Source organism: Pseudorasbora parva, chromosome 8 (assembly GCF_024679245.1).
Source record: "Pseudorasbora parva isolate DD20220531a chromosome 8, ASM2467924v1, whole genome shotgun sequence".
In the NCBI taxonomy this organism is placed as follows: domain Eukaryota; kingdom Metazoa; phylum Chordata; class Actinopteri; order Cypriniformes; family Gobionidae; genus Pseudorasbora; species Pseudorasbora parva.
Window position 1 is genome coordinate 74,367 of NC_090179.1, and position 19,271 is coordinate 93,637.

Sequence of the window (19,271 nt, forward strand, 5' to 3'; positions counted from 1 at the left end):
TTAGTTGGGCTCTTGACCCTTGACTCTCCAACATTAGTTTTCCGGCTGCTTTAACTGTGTTTGTAAAGCACTTTTGTTATGGCATGGAAAGTCAAAAAACCATGGCCAGGTGATTTGGCTCTTTAATGATGATTATATAATCAAAACAATCAAACAACTTGCAGGACCAAAAAAAAGGTTTAATCTATGGCATTATTTAGACAAACACAGACATCAAGAATCAGTGTTTGCATCTCTACAATGGTGACAAAAAAAAAAAAAAAAACACAATTCAGATGCATAATTTATTCATGCCGCAATGCATGCTGGGACTCATTGGAGAGTTTTGATTGGTGGTACCCAGCATGCACTGCAGCATTAAGCTTTTCATTGATTGTCACCATTGTTGAGATTCATACACTGATTCTTAATATCTGTTTGTGTCTAATGATCGCCATAGATTAAAACCTTTTGTGCACTATTTTTTTAAAATTCTGCATATTAGATTGCCACGACAGCGCTCATGCTATAGAATCAACTGGCCACTATTATGATTAAACAAAATTAATAACACATAAACAGAGTCTTAGACTCTGAACAAGACCAGTGATCACTAGATGATGATGATTATATAATCATGAACAAAGAGACAAATCATCTGACCATGTTTCTGCTTGGCTTTCCATGCTGTAACTAAAGTGCTTTATAAACACAGTTAAAGCAGCCAGAAAACTAATGTTGGAGAGTCAAGGGTCAAGAGCCCAACTAAAGCAAACACTTCTCACCATCATGGTGACTTCAAATAAAACTATTATTTTCAATAAAACATCAACATCCACACAAATAAAGTCAGTCTGGTTGGTAATGTGTGAAGCTGATAATGCTGTTTGTGGAGTTGTTTAATCCTCCTCTGATGGGATCTTCAGAGATTTAATGTCTTCTTTTATCTTCAGTTGATTTCATCTAAAGCTGTGGCTGAAGTCAGCTGTAGTTCTCCTGTTTCTCTTTCCTTCAGTGATTGTGCTTATTATCATCAGGTGTTCATCATTAATGCTCAATCATCTCTTAATTATCTCATTAACTTCAACACTGCTTCAATGGTACTTTAACTCATTAGTGAGCACACACATGAACACTAGGAAGTGTTCATTTAACGTCTGCGATTTTTCTGTGTACTATTACTTAAATCTTAACTGTTTAATTTATGTGTAACTGGGATTAATCAGTCACATTCAGTTTATAATTAAATAAATCTTACCTGTTTCATTTATAAATGATTTACAAATAAGATTTGTATTACTGATTCTTAGATAGTGATTCTTAGTAAGTTGATTAATTTGTTTGTTAAATTTACATAATCCAAATGCATGGAACATTTATATGGAATACAAATACATGTTTAGACATTTTTTAAGTGCATAAACGTGTAAAGTGACTTACATTTTTAAGATTAACAAAAAATTGTAATTGTCAACAATATTTGCATGTCAAATTAACAAACTAGTTTTTACAGTATTTTCTCAAAAAACGTACAGGTTTTTAATACCAATATTTGTAGTTTTATCAAATAAAATTTTATTATAATCACATGTTGTAAATATAACAAAATATTCTGTTTAATAGTTTACAAAATGTCACTGTGATTCAAACAAAAAATATATATGCTTTTGGGTTTTCTATAATTTTCTTTTGGGATTTTACATTGTTTTTCTGTAAATTTCACGGGCATAAGGTTAGATCTATTGCAGTTATTCACCGTATATAGTAAGGAAACTTTGTGTTAACCAAATAACAGTTTTTAACTGTAGCATTTTTACAACCTTTGACCGTTAAAATCACGATCATTTTTTACAGTGTATGCTGTTGTCCCGTAAAACCTAAAACGTTACTGCCGTATTTTTTACGGAAAAGTTCTGGCAACCAGAGCTGCCGGTTTTTTACCGTAAATTTGATGGGTATTTTTTTTACAGTGTACAGTAAATATAAAAAAGTCTGGGACCGGAGTTGCGCAGAGCAGGAAGTACAACGGCGATATCAAAAGCACACCCATACTCTCATAGATGCAGAACAATTAATTATGTTGGTGTGAAATAAATAGTTATGGAAATTAAATTAAATAATCTGCTCCCAAAAATCCCGAAAAAATGTCTGTTAGTGCCTCAGTGACAACTTCACTCAGAGAAGACGTCGATCTCAGCTGTCAATCATGACATCACACAGCTGTTTTTATAGCATCAGATAACTAACTCAAAGTAAACTTATTTAAAAAACGAACACTTGACATGAAATCATCGTGATGATAACTGCCTACAATGAAATAAATTAACTTTGGGGAAAAAATATTTGAAGTGTAATTTAACTGAAGTGTAATTAACAATGCTTTTCAGGTTTTTATAGGTCTAACATTAGTTTTTAGGCAGAGAAATTGAATAAAGTAGGCTAATCAAATGTAAAATAGCTGCATATTTAACTGTTTAAATTAAAGACTAATCCTTACAGAAGCTATTCAATAATGTTGTGCCTTGTTCCTTATATTTTGTTTGACATTAAACAGACAGCAGTAAAGGTTACTGCCCCTTTAAGACCTAATGGAAGGCTCTGCGTCATCTTTCTCGACTGTATAAAGTCCTCTTAAGGCATATTCAGACTATGTCTGCTAGGATACTCATCAAGATGGACATGCTGACATACTTCTTGTGTGAGTTGGTCCGTTTAAGCGCAAGACTTGAAAGAGAACTCAATATTTGTGCGCTGTGAGACGAGTGCGCGCTTTCGGATGATGCACAGAGACAGATCAGCGTGCGCGCTCTCATTCGCATCTTCTGGCGAATATACCCGGGGGATAACTGTGAAAATGACTACTCATATTCGACAATACGGCAGCACTCGCATGAATTGAACAAAGTTTACACAGATAGACCGTTTTGCCCACTTTTTCTTTTATTAGCGCTGTTGTAATGTATCACTGAGGAGCCAGCACGCTACAGAAACATACATAAAGCATTATTTTCAAGTTACAACCCATATTATTGATGCGTCATCAGATGTGAGATGAACCGCGGTGTAAGTGCGCACCTTTTAAACGGCACCCCTGCTCACCTCACCCCATAATATACATATATCAGAGTCCTGATCAGGATGTAACGTCCGATTCCGATCGAGTCTGAAATCACGTGATCGGATCGGGACATCCCTATTAAATTGTGTATCTAAAAGAAATGTATAAAAAAAATAGAAACATTTCTAGTTTATTTGTTGTTCAGAAAATATGAAACCATTGAAAATGGTTACCAATTAACTCATGGAGCCACAGTGAGATCCCTATATCTCAATGTGAAATTAATGGGCCTTAAAATTAAGGAACCAAAAGTAAAACGTGTTTTAAGATTTGGAATCTAAAGGGATTTAAAAGGATATTAAGGTATCTTCAAAATGAATTACAGGTGTGCAAACTTTAAAAAAAAACACAAGTGCTTTTTCCCTTTTTTTGAAACGTCACCGTTGGCTTATAATGCAACAAATATTTCTAAAGTCAACAGATTTCACTAAAAGACCTACCAATCTCTGTGTGAAAATAAAATAATGATGCCATCTTTCTAAAGTCATTTTTACACCCCTGTGAAAATTGTCATTCTGACCCCCACTACAAAATATTGAACTACTCAGTAAATATACACCCATCACATTAAATATTTTGTCTTTTTTTCTTAATTTATGACTGTCTTTCTTCAGAAACAGAAGCAAAAAATCTTCAAGAAACAAAATCTGGGAAATTTTCAGAAATTTGGCAGATTTTGACACAGAATGACTCAAATGTGTTTGTCTGAGAGCCTTTATACACACACTTAACTGCAGACACTGAAATAACTACACTGTGTGGTACAGTAGGCTACACATATTTTGAGTGTCCCTTATTATGTCCCTTATTTTCTTAAAGAACCACGATTGTCCCATATTTTCTTAAAGGGGCGGTGAAACACTCAGTTTCAGTCAATCTCATGTCAATCTTGAGTACCTATAGAGTAGTATTGCATCCTTCATATCTCCGAAAAGTCTTTAGTTTTATTATATTTATAAAAGAAATATAGGCTGTACCGAGTCTTTCCGAAAAAAACGAGCGTCTGGAGGCGTATCATGTGGGCGGAGCTAAAGAATGACAAGCGTCTGGAGGCGTATCGTGTGGGCGGAGCTAAAGAATGACAAGCGCCTGGAGGCGTATCGTGTGGGCGGAGCTAAAGAATGACAAGCGTCTGGAGGCGTATCGTGTGGGCGGAGCTAAAGAATGACAAGCGTCTGGAGGCGTATCGTGTGGGCGGAGCTAAAGAATGACAAGCGCCTGGAGGCGTATCGTGTGGGCGGAGCTAAAGAATGACAAGCGCCTGGAGGCGTATCGTGTGGGCGGAGCTAAAGAATGACAAGCGCCTGGAGGCGTATCGTGTGGGCGGAGCTAAAGAATGACAAGCGTCTGGAGGCGTATCGTGTGGGCGGAGCTAAAGAATGACAAGCGCCTGGAGGCGTATCGTGTGGGCGGAGCTAAAGAATGACAAGCGCCTGGAGGCGTATCGTGTGGGCGGAGCTAAAGAATGACAAGCGCGCAGCTACGGCACGAGAGCTTCTGAAAGCTGACATCCTCAATCGTGGAGATGAAAACATTACCCTAAATAAACCATGGCTATCAATCAGATTCAACTAATAGATATATGATCCAGAATCAGATCTGAGGCTGCAATAAATTGAACAGGAGAAACAGCAACAGCAGGACGTCTGTCTCTGTGGTATGGACTGTATTTAGTGGCCTGTCAACATTTGTGTGTGTTTACTCGCAGTTTATGAGGACATGATTCGGTTTATGGACTATTGTATGCGACTAAACCTTAGCAGTAGCAAGCAAAACGGTTTTGCACGTCAGAATACTGTAACCTTATACAGAGAACAACAATGGAGTAATGTTAGCAACAACAAACATTTGAAGCAGTTTTACTCACCGCCTGCTTCCAAAGCAGGACCGAACCTTCATCGCTGGGACCGCTCTGTCAAAAACACACTTCTTTGGTAACTGTTGATTTCGTGAAGTCCTGTGACAGCAGTGGCCGTGGAGATCCACTTTGCGACGCGACTGAAGTGATGTTGTGCCGCTTCCCATCATTTCTGCGCGTCAGAAGTGTTCACGGACGACTGGATCTGGAGCTGAGAGAGTGTTTATGGGCGGCGTGCATCTAGTCACGCGCGCGCGCGCCCTACCGGGAGAAGAGCCTGTACGGCACATATAAGGACCTTCTGATCTATTAACGTCAAGTCGACCCATACTCGAAAAAAAACTCTCCGAAACTTGTGAGAAACCGGAAGGAGTATTTTTAACACAGAAATACTCCATCAAACGTCCAACATTAGTTTTTGAAACTTTGTCTATGTTTAGGATGGGAATCCAAGTCTTTAACAGTGGAAAGAGCTCAGTATGCATGAAACAGCATTTCACCCCCCTTTAAAGAACCACGATTGTCCCTTATTTTATTTTCCAGAAGTTGGCAACCGTACGTATAAAACCCCTTCAATATAGTTGTTGTTACCTCAGGGGAGGAGAGGAGTCAGCAAAATAATAATAATAATAATAATAATAATAATAATAATAATAATAATAATAATAATAATAATAATCCGGCACTTCTTTTGGGCCACTGAAAGCACTGCTTATATGCATGTATTTATAGCTTCATTTCTATATTGGTACTTTGTTCTTTCTTCTACAGGTTTGACTGCATCAGTATTACTGAAGGAGGTTGTGCTGCTCTGACTTCAGCGTTTAATTCAAACCCTTCACACCTGATAGAGCTGGATCTGAGTGGAAATAAACTAGGAAATTCTGGAGTAACACACATCTCCGCTCTACTGGGAAATCCACAGTGTGCACTGCAGATACTCAGGTTTGAATAAAATATTAACCAACACATTGCATTTCTGGGGTGCTAAGATTTATGAATATCATAAAAAAAATAATTAAAATAATGAATCTTGTTTTTACTAAATTAGTAATTGATTACATTTGGGGGGGCATGTTTTTGTGACATATGAGGACACAAATGTGTATAATGGCATGGGTATGACACAGGTATTACAGGAGAGGGTGAAATATGAGGACATTACCCATGGCCCCACTTTACAAAAGGCTTATAAATCACACAGGAGGAGTTTTTATGAGAAAGTAAAAATGCAGAATGTTTCCTGTGATGGGTAGGTTTAGGGGCTGTGTGTGCGTGCATGCGTGCGTGCGTGCGTGCGTGCATGTGTGTGTGTGTGATGGGTAGGTTTAGGGGCAGTGTAAGGGGATAGAAAATACGGTTTGTACAGTATAAAAACCATTACGCCTATGGAATGTCCCCATATGTCACAAAAACAAATGTGTGTGTGTGTGTGTGTGTGTGTGTGTGTGTGTGTGTGTGTGTGTGTGTGTGTGTGTGACAGCGGGGCCGCCCCGCTGTCTTTCGGGTTAGTCTGGTAAGACTAAGACTAGGGGAGCACACCCTGAAATCAAAGCATGTGCTGGTAGGCGTACATTAAGGCAGTTCTCCAACAGACCGGATTTCTGGCAGCCTCCTGCAGCTGGGGGGGGGGGAACCGGTCGTCCTGGATTCTTTCCTTGCCATTGGATTACATCCCCCTACAGCAAAGTAGTGGTGTTGGAGCAGGCGCATCTCTCTCACCACTTAAATCACTTCCTTGCGCAGGTATCTTCTGTTTATCTTGTGGTGTTTCTTCAAGATTCTCTTTCAAGTCCACTGGCGATGGAGTGCTTGGTAACGGGGGCAGGACTGAATGATCTGGGAGTCCCTAGCTCAGACTCTGCACAGTGGCGACACGGGGTATATGGTCGTCAGTAGCTGGAATGAGTGGCAGCTGCTCCCGGCAGACCCCTGTGTGTCTGAGCAGTCCTATTAAGGAGTCGCACTGCTCACCCCAACTGGGGAAGGATCTAGAAAAGGTGATCTAAACATTGTCCACTCAGATCAAACCTGGATAGGATACCGCACCTATCAGGTCATTCCGTTTCAGCGGTCGAAAAATTCAAAATAAATATATTCCATTACGCATAGCAACATGGAACATTAGAACTCTCCTGGACTCTAACTATGGCACTAATCGACCTAGTCGAAGGACAGCATTGGTTGCTGCTGAGCTTAAGCGTTACAACATTGACATAGCTGCATTAAGTGAGACCAGGCTTCTGGGAGAAGGATCATTAAAGGAGGAAGGTGAGGGCTATACTTTTTTTTGGAGAGGATACCCTACAGGAGGACAGCATCTGCATGGCGTTGGTTTGGCCATTAAAAATAGCATCCTCCCAAACCTTACTGAAGCCCCAATTGGCATCAGTGAAAGGCTAATGTCACTCCGCTTCCCTCTTGTTGGAAAGCAATATGCCACTATTTTCAGTGCTTATGCACCTACTCTTCCATCAGAAAAAGAGGTGAAGGATAGTTTCTATGAGACATTGGATGAGGCCCTTAGGAAAGTTCCACAAAATGATAAAATCTTGCTGCTGGGTGACTTCAATGCAAGAGTAGGAAGGAATAGTGATATTTGGGATGGAATAATTGGACATCATGGCATTGGAAATGTAAATGCCAACGGATTAAGACTCTTGAGTCTCTGCGCTGAACACAGCCTTATCATCACTAATACCATGTTTCAATTAAAAAACAAATATAAGACCTCTTGGTTACACCCACGATCCAAGCATTGGCATCTGCTAGACTATGTCATTGTCAGACAGAATGATATGAGAGATGTGCTCTTAACTCGAGCTATGAGAGGAGCTGAGTGCTGGACGGATCATCGGATGATTGTTACCAAGGTAAACCTGAGGATCCAGCGGGCAGTACATCTTAGAAAGGCAGCGTCAGGGAAGCTAAACTGCGCAAGGCTCCAAGATACTGAAGTACGGAACAACTACCGATGCTCTGTTGCTAAGAAACTTCAGGACATTGAGTCTCTTCTCAGGAATGAAGAGACAATCGACAGCAAATGGAGTTACATAAGTACATCTCTTTATGATGCAGCAGTTGAATCTATTGGAAAGCACAAGAAAAAAAACCAGGATTGGTTTGACGAAAATTCCACACATATTACCACCCTCCTTAAAAAAATGCATATTGCCCATAAAGCCTTCCTTAATAATCCAACTTGTGAAACTCTTAAGAAGGTCTGGCACGGACAGAGAAAAGCAATGCAAGGGACCTTGCGGCAACTGCAGAATCAGTGGTGGATATCCAAGGCCCAGCAGATTCAATCCTTTGCAGATAAGCATGATATGCATAATTTTTATAATGCAGTTAAGGCCATTTATGGCCCAATATCTTACTCGATCTGCCCCTTGAGATCAGCTGATGAATTGACCCTCATTAAGGACCAAACAGGTATTGTTCAAAGATGGGGAGAGCATTTTCAAGCCTTATTAAACCAAAAGGCATCTGTTGATCTTACAGTGCTGGAGGAACTACCAACTTTACCAAGCATTCAGAGTCTTGATGTTCCACCTTCTTTTTCTGAAGTGTATGCTGCAATCAAGAATTTGAAAAACAGCAAGTCCCCTGGGCCTGACTGTATTCCTGCTGAGCTCCTGAAGGAAGGAGGGTACCTCTGCACAAGGGCAATCCATCAGTTCATCACCCTAGTGTGGCAGCAAGAAAATATTCCCCAACAGTGGAAGGATGCAAATATTGTCACAATATATAAAAACAAGGGTGACAGGTCCATTTGTGAAAATAGTAGGGGTACACTCTAAAAAATGACCGTGATTTTAACGGTGTAAGGTTGTAATATTCTACGGTTAAAAACTGTTATTTGGTAAACAGAAAGTTTCCGTAGGAGAGGTTCCGTACTATATACGGTGAATAACTGTAATAGATCTAACCTTATGCCTGTAACATTTACAAAAAAACAATGTAAAATCCCAACAGAATATTATTAGAACCCCAAAGACATATATTTTTTGTTTAAATCACAATGAACTTTTGTAAACTGTTAAACAGAATATTGTGTTATATTTACAACAACATGTGATTATGAACAAATTTGTTTGTTAAACCTACAAATATTGGTATCAACAACAGAGAAATACTGTAATACTGTACAAACTATTTTGTTAATTTGATATCTAAATATTGTAAAAACTTATGTTTTAGTCAGTTGTTCTTAGAAATTTAAGTAATTTTACAAGTTTATGCACTTAAAAAATGTCTAAATATGTATTTGAATTGCATATAAATGTTCCATTTTGATTATGTAATTTTGACAAACAAATTAATAAACTTAATGAAAATCTTATTTGTAAATCAAACATAAATGAAACAGGTAAGATTCTCAGATGAGAAGCTCACTACTGAGTTAAAGTACTATTCAACCAGTGTTGACATTAATGAGATAATTAAGAGACGATTGAACATTAATGATGAACACCTGATGATAACAGATCAGAATCACTGAAGGAAAGAGAAACACGAGAACTACATCTGACTTCAGCCACAGCTTTAGATGAAATCAACTGAAGATAAAAGAAGACATTAAATCTCTGAAGATCTCATCAGAGGATTAAACAACTCCACAAACAGCATTACCAGCTTCATGCATTACTAACCACACTGACTTTATTTGTGTAATTTATGTTTTAATGAAAATAATAGGTTTATTTGAAGTCACCATGATGGTGAGTAGTGTTTTCTTTAGTTGGGCTCTTGACCCTTGACTCGCCAACATTAGTTTTCTGGCTGCTTTAACTGTGTTTATAGCACTATTGTTATGGCATGGAAAGCCAAGCAAAAACATGGCCAGGTGATTTGGCTTGTTGTTCATGATGCTATAATCATCATCTTGTGATCACTGATCTTTTTCAGAGTCTAAGGTCCTTGTTATGTGTGCTAGTTTTGTTTTATTCATAATAGTGGCCAACTAGCTATTTCGTTCTACAGCATGAGTTTCAGCAATGTTGTGGCAATCTAATAATATGCAGAGCTAATAAAATAGAAAAGTGTGCAAAAGGTTTTAATCTATGGCAATTATTAGACACAAACAGATATCAAGAATCAGTGTATAAATCTCAACAATGGTGACAATCAATGAAAAGCTTCATGCTGCAGTGCATGCTGGGTACCACCAATCAAAACTCTCCCATGGGTCCCAGCATGCATTGCGGCATGAATAAATTATCCATCTGAATTGACAAATTTTCTTTGATTCTTACAACTTTTTTTTTTACTTTTGCTGTTTTTCTTGTGACGTTTTATAGTAGCTTGTTTCATGTTAAGAGTAGATGTTTATCTGATTTTTTTTTTTTGCTTGTCACCATTGTAGAGACACATACACTGATTCTTGATGTCTGTGTGTGTCTAAATTATGCTGTAGTTTAAAACTTTTTTTATAAACCTGCATATTGCTTGATTACAACAGTTATACTGGCTGTCATACTGCAAACCACATGAATATTGCTACACATACGGCTAATCACCTTTATAACCAGCGCATTAGAATCTGAATGAGCTCAGTGATTCAACCACTACATGACGATTATTTAATCATCACTAAAGAGCCAAATCACCAGGCCAAGTTTCTTTCTCGGCTTTCCATGCTATAACAAAAGTGCTTTACAAACACAGTTAAAGCAGCCAGAAAACTAATGTGAAAGAGATAAGGGTCAAGAGCCCAACTAAAGCAAACACTGTTCACCATCATGGTTATCATCAGGTGTTCACCACTAATGCTCAATCATCACTTAATTATCTAATTAACATCAACACTGCTTCAATGGTACTTTAACTCAGTAGTGAGCACACACATGAACACCGGGAAGTGGTAATTTAACATGAGCATTTTTTGGTGTGCTTTTCCATCCTGTTTAATTTACGTATAACTGGCATATATCAATCACATTCAGTTTATTAATACAATTACACAAATCTTACCCGTTTAATCTGTGTATACTTAGAAATATGAATCACATTAAGTTTATTATTTTGTTTATGTAAAAAAAATCCAAATCCATTGAAAATGTATATGCAATATAAATACATAAATCTTATGCTTTTTGTTTCCTTTTTTCTTTTAGTCTTTACATTTTGATGTAATACTTACTGGTTTTATATTTATAGGAGTGCCTCCTCTAACCACGCCTAATTTTGAATTTCATAGTGTGCATAGTTTCATAATTCTCTGGTAACGGCAGCTGCCAGCGTTTTCCCGTAAAAACAACAGTTTTTCCCCATAAAATTTACGGTAAAAAACCGGCAGCTGTGGTTGCCAGAACTTTACCGTAAAAAATACGGCAGTTACGTTTTAGGTTTTACGGGACAGCACCATATAATTTAAAGGTTTATACTGTAATTATTACGGTTAAAAACCATTTATTTTACAGGTTAAAACTGTATAATTTACAAATGTTATACATTTTATTTTATTTAACAGTAAAACACCGTTAAATTTACAGTTTTTCGAAGTGAAAAAGAACAGGTCATTGTGTAATTAACAGTGAAAAACCGTAAATTGACATTCCCAGAATTCCCCGCGTGACACTTTGCATTTGATGCATTTTCATTGAATTAACAATGTTTCTACTTAGTTTTTTCTCATCACTTATGTACATTAAGGTTTTATTTTACATCTAATGTTGTTAAATTAATGTTTATTGCATTTTTTAAAAAGCCATGTGTGTTACCATGATGGTGTTTGGTGTTTAGTGTTTGTGTGTGCACCTTCTATATGTTAATATTGTCTCTCCAAAAGCTGCGTGTGATGAGCTTTGATTCATCATGTGATTCTCATCACCACTGTAATTGGTGGCTGTCAATCTATATCAAAGGTACATAACAGATATTAGCATTTCAATAAGTTGGTAATTTAATATTATTTCAGTTAAATATTTTTTTACCGTAATTGTTTATAGTGCACTGTGTACATATAATTATTACAATATAAACTTTCAAATTATATGGTTTTGAACTGTAAAATAAACAGTTTTTAGCCGTAATTACCACATTATAAACCTTTAAATTATATGCTGCTGTCCCATAAAATCTAAAACGTTGCTGCTGTATTTTTTATGGTAAAGTTCTGGCAACCACAGCTGCCGTTTTTTTACCATAAATTTGATGGGTATTTTTTTACAATGTACAGTTTTGAATGGTAAAATAAACGGTTTTCAACCGTGATTATTACATTATAAACCTTTAAATTATATGTTGTTGCCCCGTAAAAACTAAAACGTAACTGCCGTATTTTTTACGGTATAATTCTGGCAACCACAGCTGCCGGTTTTTTACCGTAAATTTTACGGGGATTTTTTTGGTAAAGTTCTGGCAAAGGTAATGCTCCATAGACTTCTTAATACTATCTCAGAAAATCTATTGCCTGAATCCCAAAGCGGGTTCAGAGCAGGTCGAAGTACAGTGGACATGATATTTACCACACGCCAGCTGCAGGAGAAATGTCGCGAACAACATAAGAACTTGTTCATTGCTTTTGTGGATCTTTCCAAAGCCTTTGATTCTGTAAATCGTGACATCTTATGGGAAGTGCTTTTGCATTTTGGATGCTCTGTAAAGTTTACCACATTGCTACGACAGTTCCATGTTGGGATGACTGCCAAAGTGACATCGGGTGGACTAGAATCTGCACACTTTGCAGTAGGCACTGGAGTAAGGCAGGGCTGTGTTCTTGCACCAGTCTTGTTTAACATCTTCTTACTGTGTGTCACAAAGCTGCTGCATAAAGAAATGGAAGAAGAAAGTGGCGTTACAGTGGCTTATAGACTGGATGGTAACCTGTTTAACATCAGGAGGTTCCAGGCAGTCACTAAGCTTCAGTTGGTTCGAGTGCTGGAATTGCAGTATGCAGACGATTGTGCCTTGGTGTCACATACTCCAGAAGACTTACAGAATACTCTTAATGCTGTTGTTAAAGCATACAGCAGGATGGGTCTAGCAGTGAATATCAAGAAAACGGAAGTCCTTTGTCAGTGGTCCTCGGATTCTCCACAAAAGCCACCAGTTTTCACTGTTCATGATTCCACACTTACTATAGTGCCACACTTCAAATACCTTGGCAGTTATCTATCAAATGACTGTAGCATAGATCAAGATATTCAATATAGGATCAAGCAGGCTGCATCTTCATTTGGGAGGTTGAGGAAAAGAGTGTTCAGTAACACAAATTTAAATCTCCACACAAAGATTGCTGTTTATCGGGCAATCTGCCTCACCGCCCTTCTGTATGGTTCTGAGACATGGACTATCTATGCTCGACATCTGAAAATGTTGGAGTCTTTCCACATTAGATGCCTGCAGCGTATCCTTAAGGTGACTTGGCAAGATCGAGTGCCACATGTTGATATCCTGAAAAAAGCGAACTGTTGGAGTATAGAAGCAACTCTAATGCTATACCAACTTAGATGGCTTGGTCATGTGGTGAGAATGCCATCAAGTCGCTTTCCACGTAAGGTATTGTACGGGCAATTACATCTTGGATGTCGTTCTGCAGGAGGTCAAAAAAAGAGACTGAAAGACCAACTAAAAGCCTCTCTTAAGAAGTGTGGGATGAACCCCTTATCCCTGGAAAGTAGTGCCGCAAACCGTACACTCTGGCGGCAAACATGTCAGAATGGAGCACAAAGCTATGAAGCCAGGAGAATTGAACTTCGCCTGTCTAAAAGAGATCAGAGAAAACAGGCAATGCTTGTTCCCGCACCCCCAAGGCAATCCGGAGACACTTTTACATGCCCTGTCTGTAAAAGACAGTGTGCTTCCCGCATCGGACTTTACAGTCATCAAAGAACACACAAGTCATAGAAGAAGTCATCATCGGACATCGATGGACTACCAGAGAGAGGGTGTGTGTGTGTGTGTGTGTGTGTGTGTGTGTGTACATGTACATGTTAAATGCAGAGGGATACCATACTTGGCCTTCACATCATTTGTTTTTTTCTTCTTCTAGACTCTCAGACTGCAGTATCACAGAAGAAGGTTATAAAGCTCTGGCTTCAGCTCTGAGATCAAACCCTTCACACCTGATAGAACTGGATCTCACAGGAAATGATCCTGGACCATCAGGAGTGAAGGAGCTCAGTGATTTACTAGAGGATTCAAACTGTCAACTGAAGACACTGAGGTGAGACGAGATTAAATAATACAACAGAAATTATGTGCATGTGAATTGTTTTTAGAAATATTATTTCACTAATAAAATGTGTTGCATAGAAACCAATTCAAGAGAAACAATTTCACAGTGTTTCTCATTAGAATCAAATGCTGTTTTTTATTACATCGTGTTTAATTCAATTGATTCTAGCTTAATTTTCCCTTCTGCAGGTTTGTGAGTCCTGCTGCTGATGAAGCCTGTGAGTATGTGAGAGGAATTGTGGGTATAAACCCGTTACTCCTGAGAGAGCTGGATCTGAGTGATCGTGAACTAGGAGACACACGAGTGAATCTGATCTCTGCTCTACTGCAGGATAAACACTGTCGACTCAACACACTCACGTGAGTATTGTGTTTAATGCTGTAAAATGTCACATTACTCTTAATATATTGTTATAATAGTGGATAATGCCATTTTCCTCATTTCTTTGAGTCAGTTTTTGTCTTTCATTCAACATCCACAGTAACACAATAATATATCATTTGTGTATTAAAATGAACCACTTACACCCTGAAGGCATGTTTTAATGATTTCACGTCTAAGTGGCATACTTAAAGCTACACTGTGTAACTTTTTTAGTTTATTCTTAGCTAAAAACACTTAGTTCTTTCAAAAATATATGGGCTCATTAATGTATATTTACTTCTTTCAAGTAATAAAGTATTCTTGTAAGTTTATAATATGCCATTGAAAACACATACGGGTGATGGGTTCGAATGCCGGCCACCATGTTGCTCCTCCATCTTGAAAGTACATTAGCCAAAGAAGCCAAGCTTCTCTACAGAGCTCTAGTCACTCTCTGCTGTCTCAGACGAGCTCATCTTTGTCCTGTGTGGGCCACCGTAGCTTCTCTACAGAGCTCTAGTCACTCTCTGCTGTCTCAGTCGAGCTCATCTTTGTCCTGTGTGGGCCACCGTAGCTTCTCTACAGAGCTCTAGTCACTCTCTGCTGTCTCAGTCGAGCTCATCTTTGTCCTGTGTGGGCCACCGTAGCTTCTCTACAGAGCTCTAGTCACTCTCTGCTGTCTCAGACGAGCTCATCTTTGTCCTGTGTGGGCCACCGTAGCTTCTCTACAGAGCTCTAGTCACTCTCTGCTGACTCAGACGAGCTCATCTTTGTCCTGTGTGGGCCGCCGTAGCTTCTCCACAGAGCTCTAGTCACTCTGCTGTCTCAGACGAGCTCATCTTTGTCCTGTGTGGGCCACCATAGCTTCTCTACAGAGCTCTAGTCACTCTGCTGTCTCAGACGAGCTCATCTTTGTGCTGCATGGGCCACCGTAGCTTCTCTACAGAGCTCTAGTCACTCTCTGCTCTCTCAGTTGAGCTCATCTTTGTGCTGCGTGGGCCACCGTAGCTTCTCTACAGAGCTCTACACTGTAAAAAATTGTGTCGTAAAATAACAGTAATCTACTGGCAGCTGTGGTTGCCAGCAATGTACTGTTAATTTACAGCCCTCTACTGTTTATATACAGCTCTCATTTTTTACAGTATTTTACCGTAATAATACCATGAAAGCTAACTTTTCATTTGGAAAACTGATTGCTTCAAACAGTTCTCATTTTAAAACTAGTATTTATAGGTGTTTGTATCGTAAAACTTCCTTTGAGTCCTTTCACACTTGTAAGGTGTAGTAGTGAAATAATTTAGAAACATGACTTTAACTTCACTTTTTGCGGTTCATTGTGAGCAATAGCACACACGCATGTGATAAATTACTCAACAAACGGCTCATAACTGCATCAGCAAACACAGTCACTGCCGTTAAATAAAGCATCAGGCAGCATATCATCAATGTTTCTCTGCTCATCCTGGACTGAAGCACAGGCTCTACTCTTCAGAACAACGGTAACCCACAAAACTAATGAATTCAACTAAAAGATCTCTTCTATATCATCTTGTGCAACAACACATAAACACAGGTCATTTTAATATTTACTCTCCTTATCAGTTACTGACTTTGCACAACTTTTTTCTATTAACTTGCACTAATATTTCAGTGAAAATATCTTAAATCATCTGGTAAATTAGACTGTTACGTTTTACAGTATATTACTGTTTTTCCTTGATTTAACGGTAATCTACTGGCAGCTCTGGTTGCCAGTAAAGTGCCGTTTTTTTACAGAACTTTTCTGTAAATGAATTTACAGTTTCTTACTGTTAATTTACGGTTCCCTCTGTGGGTTTTTTCATCTAACCCCTTTAACCCTTTTAACCCCACAGCAAAATCTTCAGTTTTAAATCAACACTGAGGAGTGTACACACTACAGAGTGTTAGAGTAATTGAAGCATTGATGAAGTTCATGAGATAATTAAGAGATGAATTAAGTGATAACTGAGAACACCTGTTAACAAACATCACTGAAGGACAGAGAAACACAAGAACTACAACTGACTTCAGCCACAGCTTTAGATGAAATCAACTGAAGATAAAAGAAGACATTAAATCTCTGAAGATCTCAGCAGAGGATTAAACTACTCCACAAACAGCATTACCAGCTTCACACATTACTAACCAGACTGACTCTATTTCTGTCAGACGTCTACAGAAGCTCTTATTGGGAATGATCAGATCTTTAGGTGTTGATGTTTAATTGAAAATATTTGGTCACCATTATCGTGATTAGTGTTTGCTTCAGTTGGGATCTTGGCCCTTGACTTTGTAATGATAGTCAGTCTGCTATAACTGTGTGTTTCGTAAACACATTTATTGTAGCAAAAAAAAAGCCAAGAAAAAAACCATGGTCAGAAATGATTGACTATGTTTTGCTATAATTGTAATAGGATGTTTAGCTTGTTAATCTTGTCCAGTGTTTCTTCCCCAAACAAGCCCATTCTTTTAAAAACACATATAAACTCTTATTTTACATTATTAAACTGGGACCCTTCTGAAATTATTAACCACTGATTAGGAATTAGATATAATTTATAAAGTCATGAGTTCAAAAATTAGTTTGCTCTCTGCTGTCATTTAGACTCACATAGACATGAAGAATCAGCACATGAATCTCAACAATGGTGACAATCAATAAAAAAACGAACAGATCAACTCTGAACATCACAAAACACTACTTAAAGTCAACACAACAACAGCAGCAAAAATAAACGCAAATAATAAGAATTAAAGAAAATAACCAGGCTATTCAGCAGCATAATTTATTCGTGCCGCAATGCATGCTGGGAGTTTTGAGTGTCACCACGGCTGAGATTCATACGCCGATTCTTGATGTCTGTGTGAGTCAGATTGATTCAGATGTTTTGACCACAAGCGTTCCCATGCTCTTCAAATTATCTGGTTGTTGCAATACTGATGTTATAAAATTGTAGGGTTCAAGTTCTGCAAAAAATTAAGCATCAACTACATGTTTATAGATAAGACTAGTAAATTATTAGTGAATTAAACCATTATTAAATAGTCAACATAACCAACTCATGGTTTTTTTTCAGCTTTGCTTGCTATAACACATGTATTGAAAACACACCATTACAGCAGCGAGAGAATAACTAATGTTATTGTGTCGATGTTCAAGAGCCCAACTAAAGCAAACACTGATCACCATAATGGTAACGTCAGAAGAACCAATAAAACATCATCTGTTAATTCTCAATAAGAGCTTCTGTAGACGTCTGACAGAAATAAAGTCAGTCTGGTTAGTAATGTGTGAAGCTGGTCATGCTGTTTGTGGAGTTGTTCAATCCTCTGATGAGATCTTCAGAGATTTAATGTCTTCTTTTATCTTCAGTTGATGAAATCATGTTTCTCTTTCCTTCAGTGATAACAGCAGGTGTTCATCAGTGTCTGAGTTCACTCTCTTCTTTCCTCTCTCTCTGTCGAGTGGTCTATATCAGTGAACTAGTGTAGGGAATAGTGAATAAGGGAAGAGGGAGTGAATTTGAACACAGCCTCTGAGTGTCGACTTTAAGCGTGTTAATTCACAGTATATTACTGTTGGCTATTTTCTCGAAAATGACAAATATTTACAGTCTCTAGTCACTCTCTGCTGTCTCAGACGAGCTCATCTTTGTCCCGTGTGGGCCACCGTAGCTTCTCTGCAGAGCTCTTGTCACTCTCTGCTCTCTCAGACGAGCTCATCTTTGTCCTGTGTGGGCCACCGTAGCTTCTCTACAGAGCTCGAGTCACTCTGCTCTCTCAGACGAGCTCATCTTTGTCCTGTGTGGGCCACCGTAGCTTCTCTACAGAGCTCTAGTCACTCTCTGCTCTCTCAGACGAGCTCATCTTTGTCCTGTGTGGGCCACCGTAGCTTCTCCACAGAGCTCTAGACACTCTCTGCTCTCTCAGACGAGCTCATCTTTGTCCTGTGTGGGCCACCGTAGCTTCTCTACAGAGCTCTAGTCACTCTCTGCTGTCTCAGACGAGCTCATCTTTGTCCTGTGTGGGCCACCGTAGCTTCTCTACAGAGCTCTTGTCACTCTCTGCTGTCTCAGACGAGCTCATCTTTGTCCTGTGTGGGCCACCGTAGCTTCTCTACAGAGCTCTAGTCACTCTCTGCTGTCTCAGACGAGCTCATCTTTGTCCTGTGTGGGCCACCGTAGCTTCTCTACAGAGCTCTAGTCACTCTCTGCTGTCTCAGACGAGCTCATCTTTGTCCTGTGTGGGCCACCGTAGCTTCTCTACAGAGCTCTTGTCACTCTCTGCTCTCTCAGACGAGCTCATCTTTGTCCTGTGTGGGCCACCGTAGCTTCTCTACAGAGCTCTAGTCACTCTCTGCTGTCTCAGACGAGCTCATCTTTGTCCTGTGTGGGCCACCGTAGCTTCTCTGTGTGCTTCCGTAGGGAGGGGTGAGTGTTGTGTGATAGCAGTTCATAACCTCACCACTAGATGCTGCTAAAAATTACACACCACACCATTAATAACAAACAATCAGATACAAAATAAATATAATTGTGTATAATTTAATTTCTTTCTTTTGTATTGGTGGTGGAGAGATTGTGTGAGAACAACAGACCTGAACACATTCGCCCTGTGAGCAAACCATAGGCAGACCTGCCAACATGTACGCATTTTTCGTACTCAGCACGCATTTTGACTCTTAAGTACGCTTGTACGATTCACTGCTCTCTAGGTACGCATTTTGTTGCATTTCGCCGACGTTGATT

General features: G+C 38.9%; 1 protein-coding gene across 1 annotated transcript in view; it reads left to right on the forward strand.

The window, feature by feature from the left end:
• LOC137085259 (ribonuclease inhibitor-like) overlaps window positions 1-19,271 on the forward strand; it is a gene marked incomplete at its 5' end in the record, with an annotated part of 46,387 nt that overhangs the window by 9,361 nt on the left and 17,755 nt on the right. Inside the window, 2 exons of the mRNA XM_067451813.1 lie at window positions 13,954-14,127; window positions 14,328-14,498. Coding sequence (XP_067307914.1) covers window positions 13,954-14,127; window positions 14,328-14,498 — 345 coding nt within the window. The remainder of the gene's footprint in view (window positions 1-13,953; window positions 14,128-14,327; window positions 14,499-19,271) is intronic.